This window comes from Pristis pectinata, chromosome 6 (genome assembly GCF_009764475.1).
Source record: "Pristis pectinata isolate sPriPec2 chromosome 6, sPriPec2.1.pri, whole genome shotgun sequence".
Classification (NCBI taxonomy): domain Eukaryota; kingdom Metazoa; phylum Chordata; class Chondrichthyes; order Rhinopristiformes; family Pristidae; genus Pristis; species Pristis pectinata.
The window spans coordinates 31,326,530-31,350,681 of record NC_067410.1 but is presented as its reverse complement, the minus strand read 5'-3'; the positions used below and the strand labels follow the sequence as shown (position 1 = coordinate 31,350,681).

Below are 24,152 nucleotides of genomic sequence, written 5' to 3'. Positions count from 1 at the left end.
GCTGCCATATTTTTGTGGCCGAGTGCCTGTGAGAACTAGTTAGCTCTGATTCTTGCCAACATCAAGAATGGGAAAACAGTATCAGAATAATCTTTGTACTGTGTGATGCAAGTTCGGCAGTAATATTTAGGTGGAACAAGAGATCAATAAATGCAATCCTGTGTAGATAAAGCATTTCTCCAACTAATTACCAATTTAATGTGTTTTTACATTCCTTATCAAATGTGGAGATTTGTTATCAAGGGCTTAAAGAAACATGTATGCAAACCTTAAGGTGGTATAGTTGTAGTAATCTGATTTTTTTTTGTTGTTTCTATGGAATCACACTAAAAATGTGGGTCTTTATTTCTCCCATACACAAATGTAATCTTAGTATCGATGTTTGTTACTAGTTGCAGTTTAAATTACAGAATGCAACTGCATTAATAATGATTTGTACTCGGGATATGCAGTTTTGATGTGTATAGAAAATTAGTTTTGCAGGAAGCTTTTGAATTCTTGGTGCTGTTTAGGAATAGGTGATGAGAATTTTAAATTGATGGCAGTTGATAGTGTGTATGGTTGCCCACTCAGAGACCTGATATTTAAACTGATTTTGATTTTTAACCTTGAGTTCGTATTAAGTCATTATTTGTGTCCCAGTGCTTAAATGTGCAGCAGTTTTAAGCTGGGCAGTACAGCAAGCATCATGAAATCAAAATGAGAAATGGCTACAGTGCTGAATAATGTTTCAGATCATTGATGGGAGAAGTTACTTCTTTGAAGTATGTTCAGATTCAATCTTAAAGCGACAGAACTCGTTGATAAATATTCCATTTGATTGGGGGAAATATGCTGTTGGCAAGATGGTGAGGAATATACTTGTGTGTGTAATAAAAATCAGTGACAGCTCAGCTACAAAATTTCATGCTTTATAATTAGGAATTATTAAAAATCTGTTTCATTTTATGTAGCAGTTTCTTGTACATTATTAAGAAAGGTCTATTGTTTTAAGGTCTGGATAAAGTCCCTGCACAGCAAGTTGTGTATGAATGCTGTTTGGAGAGACTTGTACTGTCCCTTCTTGTGAGGTGCCAGGCTGTGCAGAGCATGTCACCTTTTCTCAACACTGCCTGAGTTCTGTCCTTGTGATTGTTTCAACATTTCATTTTGATTCCCATAGTACTGCACAGTCTTAAGCAGTGCACTATGGTTTCGGATGGTTGGGCTTTGTAATTGACTTTAAGACAAAGTCCTTGCTGTGGTTAATTCACAACAACTGAAGAAGTGCTTTGAACTACTGGTGTTAAATTGTCATCACTAATGACTGCTCTGAGGGAAATCTGGATAAAATTCCAGGAACCAGGTGTTTATGTAACTATACTGTGCATCATTTGAAGCATCCAGGTGACCCCCCCCCCCCCCAAAAAAAAAAAATTAGGGCAGTTTGGGTAATGGAAATTGACCCTCACAGAATCCACAAATCACTGCCCAAAAAGTTGAGATGTGGAATAAAATATACTCTACAGAATTTGTGTGGGGGGGAAAAAGAAGCAAATAAATAGATTTTTTTCACTTGTGTTTCTTCAGATGACATGGCATTGCGTTTCAGCCTTAATTAAGAATTTACTTCATGTGCCTTTTCCAATGTGGTGTTGTGTGGCATACAACCAATGAAGATGCGATTGAAGGAGAGATGGTACCCGATTTAGGATTGTGGCACAAAGAAAGTAACTAAGTATAATGACCTGACAGTCACTTGGGAATATTCTATAGCCAAGAAATTATTGAACTGCCAAGAGATGTGTTTAAGTTTTTCTTGCAATGTATAATTTCATAAGTGAGTTAGAGCTATTTCATGGAGTAATATATTAATAGATGAGGAGGCTGGGGGGAGGGCAGGGTAGAAAGCTCTGGTTTAAAAAAAACAAAATTGGTTTGATCTTAACTAAGTGTGCAGTTGTGATTTATTTAATTGAGGTATTGCCAAATTCTTATCAAACTAAAAGAGAAGCAGATTCCACTCCTCCCCCCCCCCCCCCCCCATGATAAAGCTGCTAAACTCCAGTGGACTTGAAATTGTAGTGAGCAGGTCTAGATATGCTAGACCCAGCAACCTGGGTCCACTTCCCGCCACTGTCTGTAAGGAATTTGTACGTTCTCCTCGTGTCTGTGTGGGTTTCCTTCCACATTCCAAAGATGTACGAGTTAGGAAGTTGTGGGAATGCTATGTTGGCGCTGGAAGTGTGGCGGCACTTGCGGGCTGCCCCAGAACACTCTACACAAAAGATACATTCACTGTGTGTTTTGATGTACATGTGACTAAAAGATAATTTATCTTGTAATTATTGCACAGAGTGTGTGATCATTGGATTAGGACCTTTGGTTTGGGAAGGGTTGTTGGGGTGAAGGATATGAGGCAAGAGAACTTCAGTGGGTGACCCAATCTCCGGGTGCTCCAGTTTCCCCCCACATTCCAAAGATATATGGGTTAGGAAGTTGTGGGCATGCTATGTTGGCGCCAGAAGCATGGCGACACTTGTGGGCTGCCCCCAGAACACTCTACGCAAAAGATGCATTTCACTGTGTGTTTTGATGTCCAATGTGACTAATAAAGATATCTGGTGCTGCGTTATGCAAGTATAGTTGAACCAGGAGTGACTAACAGTGGTTACTTCTAGGACAACATGGGCTCATTTACCCTGCAATGTTCTGGAAGGCGAATGTGTCACTTAACTCGCGTCTAATGCAGGGAAGCATGCATTTCATTTTCTAGAGTAATATGAAACAAGCCTGCAATAGTCATTATTTTATTTCCCTCCAGGGAAAAGTTTATTTTCAATCACAAAGTGCTGAAGTAAGCACTGCTATGCAGTCTAAATCTAGGTTTATCTATTCCAGAGTGTTCTCATTGGAAGTTTTGTCTTGCCTTTTGTGATACTGATCTTGGTCTTCCCACATCTTTGGTATGGGGAGATTAACTTCTCAGATTGTATGTCAGTGCTATTTGATGCAATAGCACATTCTAAAACGGTGGGTAATTGAAGCTGTTATAGTCGTGCGGAGAATTGAAAGTAACAGAACAATTTAAATTCAAGTAAGTCTTCCTGTGCTTCCAAGATGGAGGAGCATACCTATCTGTTTTTGGAGGGGGGGGTGGAAGAGGTGGGAGGTAGTCAAATGATCCAGAGGTTCTTGGGCTGCCATGTTGCGGAGAGGATGGAAGGCATGGGGTGACTGGGTCAAGATCAGCCACTTTTATTACCAGAGAAATCAACCTCTGCACATGTAGGTGAGGCTTGCGGATGACCAAAGTATCACAGGTGTTCTTATTGACTATAAAAAGATCAAAAATAAATGCAGATGTATCTGAACACCACAATGACAGCAGTTGAAAAGGGGCATTAATTTTGAAACATCATTGAATAGTACAACACAGGAACAGGCCCTTCAGCCTGCCATTTCTGTGCTAACCATGACACTAATTTAAGTAATCCATTTGCCTACACCTGGACGGTATCCCTCCAATTGCCTGCCTGTTCATGTCTGTCTAAATGCCTCTTAAAAGTTGCTATTGCATCTCCTTCAACCACCTCCTCTAGTAGCACATTCTAGGTACCTGCCATCTGTGTGTGTGTGTGTGTGCGTTTTTAAAAAAATAACTTGCCTTGTGTAACTTTCCCCCTCTCACCTTAAACCTCTGCCCTCTAGTATTTGACTTTTCCACTCTGGGGTGGGGGGGGGGGGGGAAGACTCTATCTACACTATCGATGTCTCTCATAATTTTATATACTTCTATTGGGTTCCCCCTCAGCTAAAACAATCCCAAGTTTGTCCAACCTCTCCTTACGGCTAATACTCTCCAATTCAGGCAACCTTCTGATGAATCTCTTCTGCACCCTCTCCAGAACCTCCACATCCATCCTTTAGTGTGGTGACTAGAACTGCATACAATGCTTGAAGTGTGGCCTAACCAAATTTTATTTTCAGCTGCATCTTGACTTACTGATTCTTATACTCAATGTCCTGCCCGATGAAGATGAGCATGCCATATGTCTTTATCACCCTATCCACTGGCATTTCTGCTTTCGGGGAGCTATGGACATGTGCTCCAAGATCCCTCAATGCTCCTAAGGGTCCTGACGTTTACTGTACACTTTCCTCTTGCATTTAATCTCCTGAAATCAACGCCTCACACTTGTCCAGATTAAACTCCCATCTGCCATTTTTCCACCCAAATTCCAACTGATCTATATCCTGCTCTTTCCTTTGACAACCTTCCCATTTCATGTTTTCTGACACAGGTTTGTATAAGAATTGTGGTAGTTTTGATGGAAATGTTGACTAAAGTACTAAACTTCTAAAAGCTGGACTCAAGTGCAGAGTAATGCAGAATTTTATTTGACATGTATATTTGCAAGTATCTAACGCAGTTGTTTTGTAAGTATTGAAGTAAATGTAAAAATGGAAAGGGCAAAAAGTCTTAAACATCCATTGAAATGAAATGTTTCTCCATATCACAAAATAATATATTTGAAAACCTGGTGCACAAACCTTATGGGGTATAATGTGTTTCAGAAAGCTTTTTAAATTTTAAACATGTACTGTAACTATTTGTTTTGGTGAAGGAGAAAAATATAATTGGCTTAGTAATATAACCTGTCTTGATGGTGATGTGATGTGATGAGTGATGGTGAGTGGCACACTTTTCTGCAAATAAAATCGTATCTTACTTCAGTGATCTTGGAATTCTGAGCAGCTAGCCCCTTTTCTGCTGTTTTTTTTTATTTGTAAATTGGATAATGTTTCTGAACTGACCTATCCAAATTACAACTGTATAATTGCTTTAGACAGAGAAGTGTGAAATCCCTGCTGACTAGAGTTTCTTTGAGCATTGGGGCAGAGACTGAACTTGAGTTGCTTGGTGAGTCAGTGGTTGGGGGCTCACTAATTTGTGGTCTTTCACAAATGTGTCAAATTAATATGGGAGGGGAACAATAGAACATGTTGCAAATATTAGTTCTAACTGGATGAGATGTCTTCTGCTTTTGCTCGGTTCAAATAGGAAAGTAAGCACAGGATTGTGGACAGTACACTGGTTTTTGCTTTGGATAGTCATTTCTTCCTGTTTGCAAATCTGAAGTCTGAAACTCTAACTTCCATACATCCTGAGAGTATGTTCATTATAATTATGTTGATTATTTGTAAGATTTTATGGTTTTGGAGAGCATGGAACATTCAATTGTGGGGCACTTTCTTGGGATTAAAAATAATCCTTTTAAAATGTGATCCAAAAGTTTTATTTGTATCAGGAAAGGATGATATTTCAAAAATGTGTTGTTTCTGTAAGATTTGATGTTATGTATTGACAAGCATGTTGGTAGTTGAATAATATCACAATTGTTAAGATTGTTCATAAAGTCTCATTTTTGGGTAACTACATAGCTGGATTTCAAAGGTCAAAGTGTGAAAAGTTTACAAATTTGCCGCAGAGGTTTGTATCTGTTCTTTTAGCCCTGCATTTTCCTTGCTTCAAATGATTAGCCACATTTTACTTAAAAGATGTAATACCCACTGCTTCAACTGTTGCCTGCAGCTAAACAATTACTGCTCTTTTGCAGGAACTTCTTTAACCTTTTTTTTGTGCAATTTACATTAATGAATTGCTAGATGTTATCTGTACACTTTTGTTATGGGAATTATGTATATTCAATTCCACTGATTTTGCTGTTTTCTGAAAATGTATTCACTTTTCTTAATTTGTGCCAAAATTTTACAATTTTGTCATGAAACAGACCATTTAAGTTTGAATGATGCCACTCTTGGAAATAATGAGTTCCTTTTGTAGGTGTCTAATACCTTTAAATAAGAAAGGATGCTTTTTGTTTAAACTATAGCATTTTTGTTATACCTCCTTTTATTATTTACAAAGTGTCATTTTTTTTCCCAAACATGTGAATGTTTGCAATCATTTTATGCACCATTTTAGTTGGAATAAGTCTGGGCCCTTTGCTTGTGTTTCTGTGGACTTTCTGAGGTCAGTTGGAAGCCAGTGAGGTTTGGACATATAGGGATTCTGAAGCATTTTTGTTGGAACACTTCTTCATAGTATGTACTCTTGAAGCAGAGAGTCCGGAATTGCTTCTCACTATATAACCTTAAGAGGCACCTTGAGTGTGGGAGAACATGTTTACTTGAATCAGACTCATCAAAACTGACCAAATGTGTAGGACTTGGGCCAGGTATCAAAAAAAAATTCACTTGTCTGTTTTGAGTTGGCTGTGGTAGAGCTGGATTTGGATCAGGTTTTAACTTTTGTATCTGAGTAGATATCTGTGAATGATACTGCATTTTATTAAGATGTATTGGATACTTTTTTTTAAAGTGTTGAGCTAGTCTGAGAAAATCTCTGCATGCAAAACTTTCTGTTAAATATAACAATCAATACATTATTGAGCACTGTAACATGTATTAAACTATTCTGTTTGGAGGCTGCCAGTATTCTATCTTGGATGTAGTGAACTTGAAATCCCAGAGTTGGCTTTGGTTTGCTTTCTTAGGGTTTATGGCACAAAGAGTGTTTTGTAAAAGTAGAAAAAAAATCTGTGCATATAGTTGCACTTTTCTTCCATTTTGCAAAATTGTTCAATTTTTGGGGTGGAATCCTGCTTTGTTTGATTTGGCTTCAGGCAGCTTTTTGGTACTCTTGTGCCAGCACCCGATTGACAGGCTAGCATACATTTCTTTAAAAAAACTTGATATTACAATTATTTTCATTTGCATTTATTACAGTTGAATACTATTGCATTATTATAGCAGTTTAATCCACTAACAACATAATTCTAGTTGTTTCAGCATGTCTCTTTTCTCACCCATATATTGGCATTATTAATGTCAAAGCAGGATTTGGGGAATCCAAAATATTTCATTGCAAGCTCAATATAAGGTATTTTATTTGGTTAATATAGACTTAATGTTCTAAACATCAGGCCAGTGAAGTCACCACATTTTTCAGTAATTTTTATTTCAGCTACCATACTTTTTTTCAACTGATTTGTTAGTATTGTTTTCTTTAATTCAGCAATTAACTCTTGGACACTGACATAAAAGTTGCAGTGGATTCCAGAAGATCTACGAGGAACTTGTTGCCTCTATGCCTCTATGAGCCAAGGATCATTGTCTCTCAGTTTCTGAAAGCCAGTCCACTCTTTTTTTTCCCCCCCCCCACCCCACTGCAGCAGAATCTGATGTGAGCTCAGTAATTTGATTATCCAGTAATTTCTAAAAGCCATACATACACTTGCTCTGAAAAACAAACTAATGCAGCATTTACATACTCTGTTCCACGGCAAATTCCTGAATTTATACTATAGTAAGGCAGATATTTAAACAAAACTCAATATTTTACTTTAAAATCATTCATTTGGAAACTTTATATATTAAAAAAAAGCTTCACAGCAGCTAAAAATACAGACTGGCGTGATTGTATTTATTTTTGAGCTGAACTGAATTGATTCTTTTTTCTTAAGTGTGCTTGCCTGAGAACCTTGCATTTGTATAATGCACACACCACAAAATCAGCTTAATGTTTCATATTAAAACACTGAAATACTACAATAGCGTGGACTTTACTTTTGCAGTGGGTGAAAGGGACAGGATGACTTTACTAACTAGAATTTGTTCCATTGAAAAGAATAGTTCTGCTTCTTTTCAAATTATGCTATAAAATGAATGTAATCATTAAATGGATACAGTATAGAAGAGGACCATTCTGTGGATAGTCTTTGGTTTTTCATTCAGTAATCTCATCTATCGCGTTTTTTTTCTGTAGCAAATTAATTTTAACTTAAATATTTATTGAAATCCCTTTCAAAAGCAGCAATCAAATCTGCATCTATCCCACGTTTAGATAGTGCACTCCAGATCATAACTATTCCCTGCATTTAATTTTTTAAAAATCTTGCATCACCCTGGATCTTTTGTCATTCCGTTTTGTCTTCCGGTTCTTGACCGCTCCACTAGGAGAACAGTATAACTTAATATTTGATATTGTTATGCTGACTATGGTAAGATTTCCCATTCCTTTATCTGGTAACCTACTATATCTACTGACTGTCCTACAAGTTTCATTAATTACCATTAATGCAGTGATAATATGATAAATTATTGGGCAATTTAGTCAGATTCAGCACATAGTGCAATAGGAGAATGCTTTATGTTTTAGAGGAAGGGGAGAGAAGGGAGGTTTTTGGAGTGGAAGATGGAGAAAGAGTGGGGTTGCTGGCCAAAATCTGTGGGCTGGAAACCCACATCTAACTATGAATCAAATAAACCATCTGGACTCCATGGCCAGGCGGACTACATTCTACAGTATCACCAACTGCCCTGCCCCTCCTTTCTTCCCTGGCCTGGGTCTTCTCGCTCTCCACGTGCGAGAGAGAGAGCATGTGCGAGAGAGAGAGAGAGAGAGAGAGAGAGAGTGCGCATCTCTCAGTCCCTCTCCCTCCCTGCAACCCCCCCCCCCCACCCCAATACTGTATGATTCCATTATGGTGATAAATTGGAAAGAGGCAAGTCTGAGGATAATCGTCCAGTTTCCATGCAGTAAATTCTAATAAACTTGAGTGTAGAATGTGCATGTAGACTTTAAGCTCCAGGTCAGTAATGTTGGTAACAATATACTGCTGAATGAAATGTGAACAGTGTTAAATACCAGACAACTGTCATCCCACCACAGAAAATAGATCTATTTTCAGTTGCTTCCACAGTGGAGGGGGAGGGGTGAGCAAGTTTTATTGGTGAGTTGGTTTGTTTGATGTTAATATATCCTACTTGTATGCCAGGTATCCATCGTGTGAAACAGTATGAAGATGAAAAAATAAAGAATTATGCCAAAGTTCTGTGTTCTTCACATTCTGCGAAGTGCAAGGTCTTATTTCTACTGTAATTTCTTTGATCTTTGGACAAGTTGTGAGATTGAGGAATAATGTATAATTTCAGTTAAAGAAATAAATATCAGTATTGGATCAGACTTTTTTTTTACAAATGAAACTGAATAAATGGCAGTTAAATCTATCAAACCCAGATAGGATCAGGTTACAAGGTTATTGAGATTGGCTTGATGTGAGCTTTTTTATATAGGTAACCTCTTTTTTTAAATGAGGATTTGACTTTTTTCCATCTTACATTGCCCCCCCCCTCCATTTCTGAAGTATATTTTTATTGTTTTTGAAATGGGTAAAAACTTGGTTTGTCTAGCTGCAGGAACATTGAGTTCTTGTAGGTCAGTTTAAAACTTTCTAATTGTCCAGTTCGTGGATTAATGAAAAGTGGGATGAATGCCAAATTCATAAATAATGGCAACAATATATTGGAAAATATTTTAAAGTATTTCAGAATTTGAATTTGCTTAATTTGCATTATCTGTTACTTATTGAAACTGAAAAAGTGTCTTCTTTCTGTTTTAATTTAAATTACTAGTAGAGCAAAAATAACTTGAGATAAAAGAAGCACAGTGTATTGTTCTTTTTGTATGTTGTATGATTTGGGCATGGTTAATTGTTTTATTCTGACCCATTTAATATTGGCAAGGGAACGTGAAAATGGGAGGAATTTCTTCATGCTACTCAGCCAGTGATGGGAGGGTATGGACATTAAACCTGGAAAAAGGCCCTAATCAAATAATCTGGTTTGCCCTGGATGGTGCTGAAGGAAACAGAGGATTATGCTGACAGCATAACTATTAAGATATTTGTGGAGCTGAATGACTAGGTGGGTCTAAGGGCTTTATTCTGTGCCTTAACCTCAATCCAGCTGGAAAATGTGCCTTGTTCTCTGTGGATCAGTACTATTGCAACAAGAACTTTCTAGGTTGCAAGTAGTAGTGGTTCTTGAAAGCAGTGGTAGTGAGGGGAAATCATAAAAATCTCAGCCTATTCTGTCAAGGCAAGGTAAATCTAGCTTGCAATCTGATTATCGTGATAAAATTCTCCTTTCGGTATCGGTAAATAATCAGAGGAAAGTGTTATATTCGGCTATGGTGCCTTATACAGTGGAGTAGCATGTACTTCTGCATTAAGTCAGAATGGCAGCTTTTGTCTGATTATGGAATATAGGAAAACTAGTAGGCCAGCCACAAACTCTAGCCTTTTTCACATTGCTGGATCGTGGTTAATCTGTATCTTCATTCCATTTACCTGCTTTTCCTCCAGTTGCTTGGTTTCCTTTATAGAGCAAAAATGACATTGTCCAATTGATCCCCCAGTCTACAGTCTTTTGACATTGTGTCCCTGATCTATTCTTGCATACACATGTTACAGAAAAAAATTCCATCATTTAACTCCTAACAAGCCTACTTCTGATTTAAGATTGTGTCTCCAAAATTTATTTACCAAAGGAAATAGTTTCATTGCACTTTCTATACCAACGTGTATGAAGAATTTTTTTGTTAGGCAGATCTTCAGGATGGAGGGTGACTGACTTCCACTCTGACTTTGGTTCTGAAGCGATTGCAAAGTAATTTTGGGAACCACAGACTCTTCTACAGATGGGTCACCTGGTGGTCAATAGGATGGAAAATGGATGGATATTGAAAGGGTCCTCTACTTCAATGTGTAATTAGTGATCCCAGTGGATGGCCTCGAGGCTCTCAACACCATCCCAATTGCTCTTTCTCCATTTTGAGCTTAGCTGGGCCAGAAAATTCCAGGAATGTTTCAATTCTTCAAAGGAGGCTTTGAACACATAATTGAATATTTTCCCCTGTCTGCCTGGTAATCTCTTCTCACGACAAAGCTTGGAATAGTGTGTCTCCATCAATGGTCTGGTGCCATGTGTATGAGCAATGTGGCCAGACCTTTGACTGAGTATAACCAAGGGCCTCAGTATTGGGAATGTTGGCCTGGGAAAGGAGACTGATGTTGGTTCGCTTGTCCTTCCAGTGAATTTAGAGGATTTTTTTTGGATTTTTTTGTTATTTTTCCGATGCTCTGAGATGCTGCTGATAGGTAGCCTAGGGTCTTGGAAGCATAAAGGAGGGCATGGTTTACAGCTTCCTGGTTGACCATGGATCTTGTATGAAGTTTAAGATCTTGATCTTCAAATACCCTTTTCCTTAATTGACAAAAATCTGTGCTGTACCAACATATGAATAAAAAAAACTGGTTCAAAATGCCTGCCCATAATTGTGATAAATGGAGGATTATGACCCACCCCTGGCAGCCATGTAATCGTAGTATTAGTTAGTATACCCCAAGATGTTGTCTGCCAGTTTTGGAAGAGCTATGGAATTTGCTGCAATCCTCTGCATCTTTCTCATAGCCCAGCATATTTTTCCTTTCTCAGGAGGGAATTGGATGTATACTTGCGATTATTACTGAATCTGCTTCCATCTCATTCACTGTATTACAGATCATCGTAATTTGCTGTGTATGTATTTAAAGAAAATTCTTTGACCATTTGGCAGTAGAAACAGTTTCTCCATGTTTACTTGATCAAAACTCAGATATCCTGGGTGAGGCAAATCATTTTTAAATGGTCTGATCACATCATTCCTTGACTTTTGTAAACCTCAAGGAATTTCTGTGGTTTAGACAACCTGTCCTCATAAATTAACCCTTAATTTAACTTGTACTGGCCTACAGATTCATCAAAATGATATCTTTCCTGAGATAGATACCTAAAGCTAAATATTCCAGTTGGAACTATCCAGTGCAGTTCAAGATTATCTTTCAAAGTCAAATCCATTGAGACTGCATTACTCATAAATGCAGGGGTTTGGGAGTAGCGGAAGCGAATACAGAAATGCATTGAGAAGAGTATAAGATGACGTTACTAATGAATATCAGTGTGCTTTTATATTATGCATTATTTCCTTTTAAAATAAAATGTGATGCATTTATTTTGCATTCGTTATGGATTTAAAAATAAGCATTGCAGAAGTGAGATGTTTAGGGTTGAATTAAGACCTTCCATTTATTCAGTCAATCCTAAATCCCTGGAGCTAAGAAGCAGCAGCGTAAACTGGTGCACCACCATGCTGCCCCAAAAATTAAAACCAGCTGGTGCAAAAACAAAGTGTGCACCTAGAGAATTAGTGTGTGTTGCTAATTGATAGCTTTCCATTAACCACATATTGTACCTTGTCAGGAAATTATTGAGTTCGCCTTGCTGAAAATCAGGGAGATTAGTGTACTGTTTTTGCATTGCATACCTATGGCAGCATTATTGGTGGTTTGCTGATGTGGTTGGCTTAATGCCAAGGCTATCATGAGCAAAAGTTAATCTTTTCATTGTCAGTCCCTTTGATGTGGTTGGAAAGCTCCTTCTGCCTTATCTTTTCTTTCTCCTTGTTCACATTGAGTAAGAACTTTATCACTGCACCTGTACCTGCATAGTGAGACACTGTTGTCCTTGAGGTGATCAGAGAGAAACTCTGCTGGAAGAAGGAACAGTTAATCCTTTAATCTGATAGTGGAGTGAAACAGGCAGTACAAGATTGAAATCTAGTCACTAATTCTGATTTTATAGCCCGAGTCTCGGTAACAATTGATTCATTTAAGATTGTGTAGTGGTGCATAAAATGCTGCCTTTTCTAGGTTTACAGTTGTAGATTAAACTTTGTTTTATTTTAGGGTAATGAGATTTACCTAATTCAAGCACTTCTTTTTATTTCTGGGGATTTTTTATCTTGTTTTAAATGACAGACCAATTTAATGTGGTCAGCGTTGTCCTGAATTGTGATTTGATCAAATCCTGAGTGATTAGCTGGACAAATATACACTTTCAGCTTTTGAATTATGGCTTTAAACCCACACATCTGGGAATTCGTAGTCAGATTTGGACTGAATGTCAGTGGTGAAGAAGTCATTGAGAACCACTCGGGGACAAAATAAGCTTTCATGTCGGAAAGCCTGAGTTAATTAAGGAGAACCAGCAGAGACCTGTAAAAGACAAATCCCTCAATGCCTCAAATTTAAACTTGTTATCCTTGTGTTTAAATCTCTTCATAACCTTGCCCTTCTGTCTTTTCTAATCTCTTGCAGAGCTGCAACTCTGCCTTTATTTCATTCCAGCTATTCCTTAATCCATCTATTTGGAATCCTCTTCTTAAACTACTTCACTACTGTTTCTCATTCTTGGGGCTCTTCTTATAGTTCTCCTCTTCGGATAAAATTTTAGTCACCCCTCCAGATTATTTGTTTTCGGTTCTCTCCACTGTGTATCTAAATGAAATGCATTAGTTTTGTTTTTCTACAATTTAAGGGTGCTATGCAAACTCAAATTATTTTTGAGCTTCTGTATACTGTAGAAGTCAATATAAATGTTCTTTGGCCCCAATAGATAGGTAAATTTAAAATTTTGCTTTATTGCTAATAAATTGTAAGCTTCTGGTGAAAGTAACTAAAATGTGTGTCAGGAATAATTTCTATTAAAGAAAATTCCTAGGCCTTTCACAACTTTGTCTTTCTTTCTGTGTTACTTGCACGATAAAATGCTATTTTATTTGTAAAACAGTTTACAATGCCATTGAAGTAGATTTGACAATATTAGCACTTCTCAGCTTGGGCAGAAAAAAAATCTAATTTGAAAATGCTTCTCTTGCAGAAATTTGAGTTATAATAAACTGGCTTCAATTGATCCTACTGTTTTCACAGAATTGCCGAACCTTCGTGAAGTGTAAGTATATATGAACTCTTGAAGTTGATGTGAACTCTTAAAGTTGTAAAGCTATCTGTTGGACATGCTAAACATTTCAAGGGAGGTGTATGTTGAAAATTAATGATCCTGAATAATTTTGCTTTATTCACATTTCTGTCTGTCTTAATATCATAACTTGATTTTGTATACACTTTTACAGTGCTGGAGAAAATCTTGATAAATTATTCGTCTTGATTACTTTATAGAAGAAAACTTCTTGCTTACAACTGAAATAATGTCATTTAATAAATAGCATTGTTTTTGAATGTAGTTTCCATTTAACAGGAGAAATAATTGATAAACTGAGCAAGAGAAATAGAAAACAGGTCTGGTCTAAATCAGCTAAAATTTTTAAAAATATCTCCAATTCATCAAGCATTTATGATATTCTTAAAAACTTAAAAGTATTTTATGTTGGGGTGGGGTACAAGGAACAGTGTCAAATTTTATATGATTTTTATTATTTTTCAAATTACCTCTGTTTAGATATTTCTGCAGAGTAGTATGCAAGTTGAGAATCTGGAACAGTTTTAATTTTGTTCATTTGATGAGTAATTGTCACTGTCTGACTTTTAAAATCAGCTAAAAATTAATCATCTTAAATCCAGGTGGGATCATTTAGGAGCATTTTATTTTCTCCCTCCCTCTGTCTCCCTCCCTCTGTCTCCCTCCCTCTGTCTCCCTCCCTCTGTCTCCCTCCCTCTGTCTCCCTCCCTCTGTCTCCCTCCCTCTGTCTCCCTCCCTCTGTCTCTCATGTAAATATACTATTATGGTATTATTTGTAGTAAAATGTGTGTAGAGAAGGGGATATAATAATATTTAGTGCTTTCTATCTCTCTTGCAGGCGGCTTGATCATAATGAGTTGACTATGATCCCTGATATGGGACTTGCTTCAGCCCACCTGGTCTTTCTCTATCTGTAAGTTATTTCCAACAGTTCCCACTACTATTTGTTTCTGAAGTACTGTTTCTATGTTAATGTATCATCTAATATTAAACAATTATGTCTTAATATTACTGAAATTTTCAGTTATTCATTGTATTATTTAAGTTGAAGTTGTCAATAATTGAAAAACAGAAAACAGAAGCTGGCAATCTGGAGAAAAAATGCTGGAAACACAGGAGGCCAGGCAGCATTCATGGAAAGATGAACCAACCTACTTTTTAGGTTGGAAATCCTTTATCAGAACCTTGACAGGTCAAAGACCCTTTCAATAAATCTTTGACCTCAAATGTTGGCACTGTTTATTTCTCCATGGATTTTTTCTTGGCCTGTTGAAGATTTAATGAATTTCTGTTTTTGTTTGCTATTTTTTAAACATTAATTAGAATAATAGTATGTACAAAATTTCAATTAGTGTTTTTTGTCTTCTATGTGCATTATCCTGCATGTTGTACATTTTTTTAAGATCATTGTGTCGTGTAGATCTGCAGCGTATATTAACTATGTTTACACCTAATGAAGTTTGTAAACAACGGTTGGCTTAATAAGGTAATTGAATCGCCAGATATGGTCGATGTAATTTGTTATGTGCCAAAGATATGGCTTTAGTGTGGCTGCAGTATCTTGGGGGGGGAGGTGGAGAGAGAGATTTCTTGTTCTGCACTTACGCCAGATAGGCTCAGCAAGGCAATTTATAGTTATTTTAACAAATAGTTTTGGGATCAGTTGATGCTGTTGAATTTGTTAGAATGACATTAGTAGTAGAACTTTACATTATCATCTATTTCTTCATAACAATAACAAGTCAACTTAGAAAACTGGAAAGCATATGCATGTCTCTGGAGCAGCAGAGGCTGAGGGGAGACCTGATAGAAGTTTATAAAATTATGAGAGGCATAGATAGAGTAGACAGCCAGTATTTTTTTCCCAGGGTCAAAATGTCTAATACTAGAGGGTATGCATTTAAAGTGAGATGGGGAAAGTGCAAGGGAGATGTGCAATGCAATTTTTTTTGTTACGCAGAGTGATGGGTGCCTGGAATGTGCTGCCAGGGGTGGTGGTGGAGGCAAATATGATAGAGACGTTTAAGAGGCTCTTAAATAGACACATGAATGTGCAGAAAATAGAGGAATATGGACATTGTGTAGGCAGAAAGGATTAGTGTAGTTAGGCATTTAATTACTAGTTTAATTAGTTCAGCACAACATTGTGGGCTGAGAGGCCAGTTCCTGTGCTGTACTGTTCTATGCTTTGTCAGAGGAGAAATGGCAATCAAGTCAGCATCCGTATTTTGCACCGCAATACACTTTAAATACCTTGGACGGAGCTTTGAGCTGTGTGCTCAACTGAGTGCACTCTCAAGCAGTTTATAGGGTAAGCAAACATGTTGACTACATGTTTACTTAAAGCTATGACTCTTGTTAAACTAAATCCCATATAGGTATGGTAGTCCCCTCTACTCATTTATATGCACTTGTAGTTACGTTTGAAAAGTTTAATTAATTCAATGAATTAGCCAAGACAATAGTGTAGCAAGGCATTAATAAAAATGTTGCTAGTACAGTAGAATCTTCAGTTTAAAGATTTACTTGGAATGTTTTTTCTTAGTTTCCATAGTCAGAACTGCCAAGCACACTGCTGCCCAGTTTAACCATTGACCTCAGATTGCAGAATGACAGTATTCATCTCCCTCTAAAAAGTTTTTGGCTGTCTAGAATTGGCCATTAAGACCGCAACCTCATTACTTGAATGCTTAATTCTCTTTTATAGGTTATAGAATATCCTAACACCTTGGATCATGATCCAAGAACATTATCTGTTGCAATAGTAATTTTTCAATTTCCCACATTTGCTACCCTATAAGCATTGAAATTGTTAATTAATGCTAAGCTGGTGACTAATTTAATGCCCTTTATCCATCTCCTCTTTCCCCCTTGGCAAGGCTGCAGGCTGAGTGGCTACTGGAGAGAGGGAAGAAGTGGAGTTTGGAGGAGAGAACCAGTAAATTGAAAATGAAAGGGGAGAGAGCTGAGAGGAAGAGGGACCCTACATCTGCTGGCTGACCCTCCCTTTGTTGTATTTACTCTCCTGCTAGCATCCAGAGCAATGCACGTGGGAGCTGTCGCAGCACCCACCTGCTGACTTGGTCATAACCATCAGTTACCCTATTCCCTGGCCTGTCTCATTGTAATGAGAGTGCTACACTGCAAAGGCCCGAGTTTTCCTTGGGGCTGAAGAGTGAGGAAGAGTGTGAGGAGGATATGCGGGTGGAGTGCAAGAGTGATGAGGCAAGGAAAATGAAGGGGGGGTGGGGGTCGGGGGAAAGAGTGGGAGTGGAGTGGAGAGGTATACAGAGTGCAAGACCAGCATTGGGGGAACTAAGGACTGGAAGATGGTGAATGCAAGAGGAATGTTGGGGCGGGGGGTTGGAGGGGAGATTGGAGAGGAGAATGGCAGGCGATTCAAGGACAAGTGATGAGAGTGAAAGTGTGCAAGTAATGAATGGGAGGCAAGGAAAGGGGAGAAAGGAGACTGGACAAGGTCGACAGTGTTTGAGCCAACCCATGCTTTTGCATGTGTGTGAGTGTATATGTGCTGAATAACACCTGTCTGTGTGGTTATGTCCATTCTGGTAGCTGATGCATTATGGCCATTGCACATTTGAAGAATTCGTTCCCACCTTCTTTAGCTGTGCCTAACATCTGTACTTTTTACCCTCTAACTGAACTAGTATTTGCCCCTAGTTCATTAGTTATAAGGTTACAGTTGGTGGTGAAATATAGTTTTGCTTCTGATGTCTCAGCAAGTTTGGTTGATGGTTTGTTTTGGACTGTTGGATTTGTTCTAAAACTTCCCATTTTAGCATAAAGACGTCACAACACCAATGAAGCATTTTGCTTCTGCAGGGATTTTGCAGCGGTTGCTCCTGTCAGTAATCTTGGGAACTGATGAGCATGGATAAGGTCAAAAAGCTGAACTATGGGCCAGTTTTGAACTTAACTTAATTGTGAGCCCATTGTGAGAACTTGGCAGGCCAGGAACTTCTATGAGTATATCTCATCATGTTGGGGCAGAACAAACATTGCACATGAGAAGGCTAAGTTATCACATCTGTCATATTCATATTTCATTGTGATTTAGAAGATGACAGTTTGGCCCATTGAGGCCATGCTAGCTCTCAGAGCAATCTGTTCAATCCCATTCCCCACTTTGTTTCTTCCTACCTTGTTTCCCTGTAACCCATTGTCACTCATACCAGTGTATTCCACCCTGATTTTCTCCACGGTATGGATTTTCCTTCTCCCTGATTTGTACATTGGGAGATCTGTGGTGTTTATTCATAGTAATATTTGAACAGACAAACATTAAACAAAATTGGAAAGAAAAATATAGTTTAATAAAATCATATGGGGATGAGGAAGAAAACAATGTTATCAGAAACTCAAAATAACAGTATTTTTATAACTGTAGAAATTGCAAATATTCTGAGGGAATTGCAATCCCTACACATGATTTAGTTTTTCAGGATCATAGGAGTTTAGCAGTATTTAAAAAAAAAAAAATTCTACTGCATTTCATTCAAAATGCCTTGCCTTTTTTTTTAATTAAGGGAAACTGAAAAGCTTGCCACTGCAATGTTATCTCATTTACTTCTTCTTCCAGTAAAACTCTATTCCTTGGCTATGGTAAAACTGCCAGAACTCTTGATGTTCACTCAGAAAAGCATGGTCCTTTTAAAAGTCAAAAAACTTGTCTCAGTAAATTGATGCCCAGATGAAGGGATTAATGTTTGATGGCAGTCCTACTGTTTTAAGTATTTATATGGGTAAACATTCTGTTTTTACGGAATACTACAGTTAATGCTGTCACTTCACTCAGGTGGTTTGTGTGTGTGTCTGTGTGTGTTATGTGATTTTAATAGACCTGCAATAGTCCTTTGCAAGCATTTCAATCGCAACGAATTATGCAAAATTTTTCAAGTGAAACAGAGGTGGAATCAAAAGCAATTGACTTGTCCTTGGATGGAGTATATTGAATTTAAAATAAGTTGTGACATTAGTGTGATCAGTATGTTTAATCTGCACCTGTGGACTTTCCAAACAAGAAATATGCTCCTCCAGTCAAGCATCAATACAACACAAACATTTAAACACTCTGGATGTGATTGAGATCCTTGCATCTAAATGAATCTCACTACTAACAATTTCATTTATACCTTGAGTTAATGATTTTTATCAGAAAGGAAGTGTCCATTTTCACTTTTCAATGAATTTGGAATTTTGACTTGTTTTTGACTGGTTGTTTTGATCTTTTAGTGTATGGTAGTGAATCTCCTTTGGTATTGCTCATGGTGATTCAGACAGAAATCTGTTTTATAATGTGGGCCTGCTAAAAGTTGTAAATTTCTTCCTCAGTCAATAGAAATGTGAATTTATGCTTTTTATTTTAAGAACATAACCAAAAAATGGTATGGGTCATGATTTCTTTTGATTCTCCTTGTCTATGAATATGCTGATATTCCAAATGGCAAATTCTTGTGAAGAAGTGGAAGTTGCCTATGCCTGAATATTTTTAACATGAGTTGGCTGTTACACACCAGCTACAACATAGGTTTGACTGGGCTTTGGCTTGGCTTTGGTCCATTTGCAAGGAGGTCCAGGATAACTGGAAACCAGACTCTGCTGCATGGACATTAGCACACGCAGACATGTAGGCACACATATGCACTCATACACATATGAATGTGCACAGGCACTCCTCCACTTCTGCCTCCCTGCCTCTCTTCCCCCCCCCCCCCCCCCCCCCACCACCCCAATCACCTAATATCTTGAATGACTTGTTTCACTTCTATATTTTTTTCTTTAACAGGCATCACAATAAGATCCGCAGCATTGAGGCAAATCATTTGAAGCTTTATGAGTCCCTAGAAACATTGGATCTAACTTACAATGAAATAACTGAAATCCAAAATAATTGCTTTCCACAGCAACTCAAAATTAAAGACCTGTGAGTATTGTATTCTATGTTTAAAATATTTAACAAGATCAAGGACTGGAGAGCAGTTTCTGTTTCCTCTATTAAGAAAAAAAAATCAATTGTGTAGCTTAATTCCTTACAATTTTCTGTCTTACTGTCACCTTGCTTCATTACACGAAATTCATATGTCCTACCTACTTTTGAAAGTGGATTGGCTGTCTATTCTGCCTTAGTTAAAAGCACAAGTTTGGGTTGGTTTGAAGTTCATTTTTTGTTTTATGGCACCATTAGAGATTTATGGCACAGAAGGAGTATCATATCTGTGTGTGGTTAAGAAAGAGCTGATAGGACTATTTCCACGTTTTGGCTGTTGGCCTGCAGTTTTGTAGCCATAGGCACGTTGATGCTCATCCAGGTGCCTTTTAAGTGTGGTGAGGAATGTAATAATTGGATAATCTGTTTGGGTAATGCTAAAATAGAAATGTTAGGAGGGTACTGGAGATAATTCCCTCGCACTTAGAAAAAGTGCCACGTGAGCTTTTGCTTCCATTCAAGAAGACATTCAGGCTGCTCTTCAATATCTCATCTGTAAGGTGATATTCCCTACACTACAGTACTGGGTATTACACTGGAGTGTTGATCCAGACTTCTGTGGTTGACACTGGAGTAGGCCTTGAACCTGCAGTTTTAAATTCACTGGTTTTTAATGTGTTTAAGACTGACCGGAAGGATAAATATTTGAAGCAGTGGAAGAAACGGGGCTCTTTGAATAGAGGACAGCATTTTCAACTTTTTCCATGTCGTAAAGAGTCAGCAAGTTTATGATGCATCCTCCTCTGTTGTACACTTGTCTGGTTTGTTAAATATAAGCCAAAAAAAAGTTGTCCAAAGATAACATTAGTAATCTAAGAGTGAAATTCATTTCACAAAAACATAGTTCACTAGCTCATTGCTTTTGAAAAAAATGATTGTTGTATCTTGTTTGGCCCATGGATTTTTTGATTCTATTTGGATTTTTTCAGAATAAAATGACATAAAAAATGTGACTAAAATAAATGTTTGGTACTGTGACCTATATCTCTATAATGTTTCTATTGCTGGTGGGTCTGCTAATAACACCTACTGTAACCTATCAATCTATATTCTTGTAGATATCTGGGTAATAACCGAATAAGTATTGTGGAACCTGGCACATTTGATAATTTGTCAAGCACCTTACAAGTTCTTCGGCTAAGCAAAAATCGAATTTCACATCTGCCTGTCAAGGTCTTCAAGTTACCACATTTGGTGCAACTGTGAGTAGAAATTGAGAACCTTTTTATGAGTCAATTTTACTAGGATTGTTGTACCTTTTGCACAGTAAACAGTTTAGTTTCCTTCCAGTGTATAGTATGTCAAGTATTCAATAAAATGCTTGCATACAGTGGCCCTGAATTTGTGGCTAGCAGCAAAGCAATGAAGCATTGATCTAGTGAATCTTGGTGAGAAACCTCCCTTTTCCAAAGCCTACAGCTGTTCAAGGGAATTCTTGTTGTACAGCTTGTAAAATTCAACTGAATCACTGACAGCAACCAGAATTTCTGGGTTTGAAATATTCTACTGTTTGTTCATTTGTTGTGCTGTGTAGCAAAGTCATTCCAGTTGGATCAAATCAAATTTAGTGTTCCTTTATAAACTGAATTGTTTTATCATGTCTATTTACTTAATTTGATCCTTGCAGCAGAATAAATCTAATCAAAGTTAAATTTTATTAAATCCCAATTTGACATGATTTTTTTTACCGGAACGATATAAAAACACAGAAACTGAATTCTGCTCTTCCTTTATGATCAGCAGTTTTGGTGGTTTCTAAATTTGTTCTTTCAAAACATGGATTATTTAATTTATTGAATTAGAGTGGGAGATAATGCCTATCCTTGTAAAATAAAAATAAAGTTAACTAACTACATAGATTGAAAGTCACATATTTGGACACAGTTTTTACAAAAAAACATGAATGTATTGATTTACTAGAAACTCAAATACATTCTTTATTGGGAAGTTGTGCTTGACTGCATCATATCATTCACAATCCTCACACGTCCCTTTGTATGTTTTGGTGTTACTTATCTCTTGTATATAATAGTTTAGACCCAAGTAATTTCACAAGGCAACGTCAGATTACTCAAATATGTGGCTAATCTAATAGCAGCTGAGAATTTTATTTAAGTAATTTATTTTCCCAAAGAAAAGGTAATCAAATAGAGCAATGCATTACCTAAGTTTTCATTCCCTATTCTGAATGCAGAATCAGATTTATTATCACTGACATATGTCATGAAACTTGTTGTTTTGTGGCAGCAGTACAGTGCAAGATATGAAGACATAAAAAGGAGGGGAAGACGCTGTTCCTGAAATGTTGAGTGTGGGTCTTCAGGCAAACAGTTCAGCTGTGTTTTCTAAATTGTCATAACTGTGTTGTCTTGTTATCATTGATGAGAATACAAGTGGGATCGCTGACATGAAAATGAATTTTGACTTCTGCGATAATTTTTTTCAGGTTTTGCTCATCATTTTGTAAAGCTAAACAATTTTAGGTTCTGCTTGTTAAAGTTTTGACCTATTTCTGCTGGAATTAATACACTCGTTTAAGTAAAGATCACAGTATGACTTGGCAAGACTGCTTCCTCATGGAATTTGTAGTGATCAGATGAAAATTGGAACTGAAGGTGGCCTTTGTGGAGCCTTGTGCAAATTAACACATTCTGTTGTAGATTCTCATGGAATCGAAACATGCTAGTGCGTCATATCATAAAAACATACCTGTGTCAGATCTTGTTGGTCAGTTTACTTGTAGTTTGAGTCTTCCATTCTGGGATCAAATTTCAAGAGTTATTAATGAGTATTTTGATAAACGGCATAGGTGAAGGACAAAGAATATTTGTTCTTTTAAGTCTGTGCAGTCTTGATAATTGAATTCTAAGGAGACAGCAAAAGAGATAATGCCTCCTTTGAAAATTGATCAGTTACTTTGGGAGCTGCCAGGCTCCTCGAAGAAGGGCAGCAGCAAGTGGAAGCAGGTTGATACTGAATTTTTGTGTATCGTGTTCTAGTGAACTGAACCGGAACAGAATACGTCTCATCGATGGGCTAACATTTCATGGACTAGACAACTTGGAAGTTCTTAAGCTGCAGCGGAATAACATCAGCAAGCTTATGGATGGAGCCTTTTGGGGTCTTGCCAAGATGCAAGTTCTGTAAGTCACTTTTAAGGAATGATGTCACATTTAATGAGATTGGATCTCGCAGACTGCAGCAGTTTAAGAAGGCAGCTCACCACCACCACCTCAAGGACAATTAGGGATGGGCAATAAATATCAGCCATGCCAGCAACACCCAGTTTCCAAAAATAAGTAAAAACTGAGGCCATTTTGGAATACAGTTATATTGTAAGATTTTACACCATCATCTTTCCATTCACCCTCTTTCCCTTACTTCCTGTGCACTTGTGTATGAATAAAATGCATATTGATAAAGTTATCAAAGCTTGGTGTTCAATCTGAGATGTAGATCTGTGGTTCTGAAGGGTAGATGAATGTTCACGTCCTGTCCTTGCATTTGTGTCAGAACGAATCTGATACTTCAAATATCTCCAGTTTAGCTTACCTTAAGATCGAATACTTCAATGTTATGATGGGATGAAAAGCCACAGCTCGTAAGTGTTGAGTCTTCGAAACAAGCAGTAACAAATTCTTTATTTTTGAAAAGGTGGCATGTGCTGCCATAATAGTAGAAGATAATTTAACAAATCCTTAATCCTTTCTAGGCATTTAGATAACAATATCTTGAATGAAGTGACAAGTGGCTGGCTTTATGGGCTGTCCTCCCTGCAGCAGCTTTTCTTGAGCTATAACAGCATCTCTCGAATAAACCCTGATGCCTGGGGATTCTGCCAGAAGCTAGTAGAACTGTAAGTAGCATGAGGTATCTATTTTTAACTTCTGCCTGTGTTGTATAGGCTTTAAATATTGGTCTACATTCTAAATTTTAATTGAATTCCTCTACTTAAAAAGTATTTTGAAGTTACTAATACTTGTAATCATCACTTTGCCCTCAGTATCAAACTGGGACAAATATTATGCCTGCACTATTTTTATTTTAAAAATATTTTTTTCAGAGAGAGCTAGAAATTTAAACAAACTGCAGTACTTAGTTTATATGACTAAGAATTTTTGACTTAATTGTAGAATGTGCACATTTGCTATTCGAGTATTCATTGTATTCAATTTGTTAAGTAAGTTAACTGAAGTTATTTGGAACATATATAAAGTGTAATTGTAGAATCCTTAATTTTCTGGCATTGGAAAACTGAACAACATTGAAATTACAGTTGACCATGGAAGTTTGTTTCTCTCTATTAAGCATCTTTGACTGTTTCCTGTCCCTTGCTTATTTCATTCCACAGTTCAAATGTTTTCCACTTTTTGTAGGATGGCTCTAATAACGGCTGTGGAAAAGTCTAGAAAAACTACAATGCCATTTTATTCTTTTACCCAAATAATAAAAAGGGCTGATA

General features: G+C 37.3%; 1 protein-coding gene across 4 annotated transcripts in view; it reads left to right on the top strand.

Moving 5' to 3' along the window:
* lrig1 (leucine-rich repeats and immunoglobulin-like domains 1) overlaps window positions 1-24,152 on the top strand; it is a 76,533-nt gene that overhangs the window by 18,556 nt on the left and 33,825 nt on the right. For all 4 annotated transcript variants that reach the window (XM_052017927.1, XM_052017926.1, XM_052017925.1 and 1 more), the window contains exons 2-7: window positions 13,585-13,656; window positions 14,522-14,596; window positions 19,490-19,627; window positions 20,749-20,892; window positions 22,690-22,833; window positions 23,403-23,546. In XM_052017927.1, coding sequence (XP_051873887.1) covers window positions 13,585-13,656; window positions 14,522-14,596; window positions 19,490-19,627; window positions 20,749-20,892; window positions 22,690-22,833; window positions 23,403-23,546 — 717 coding nt within the window. The remainder of the gene's footprint in view (window positions 1-13,584; window positions 13,657-14,521; window positions 14,597-19,489; window positions 19,628-20,748; window positions 20,893-22,689; window positions 22,834-23,402; window positions 23,547-24,152) is intronic.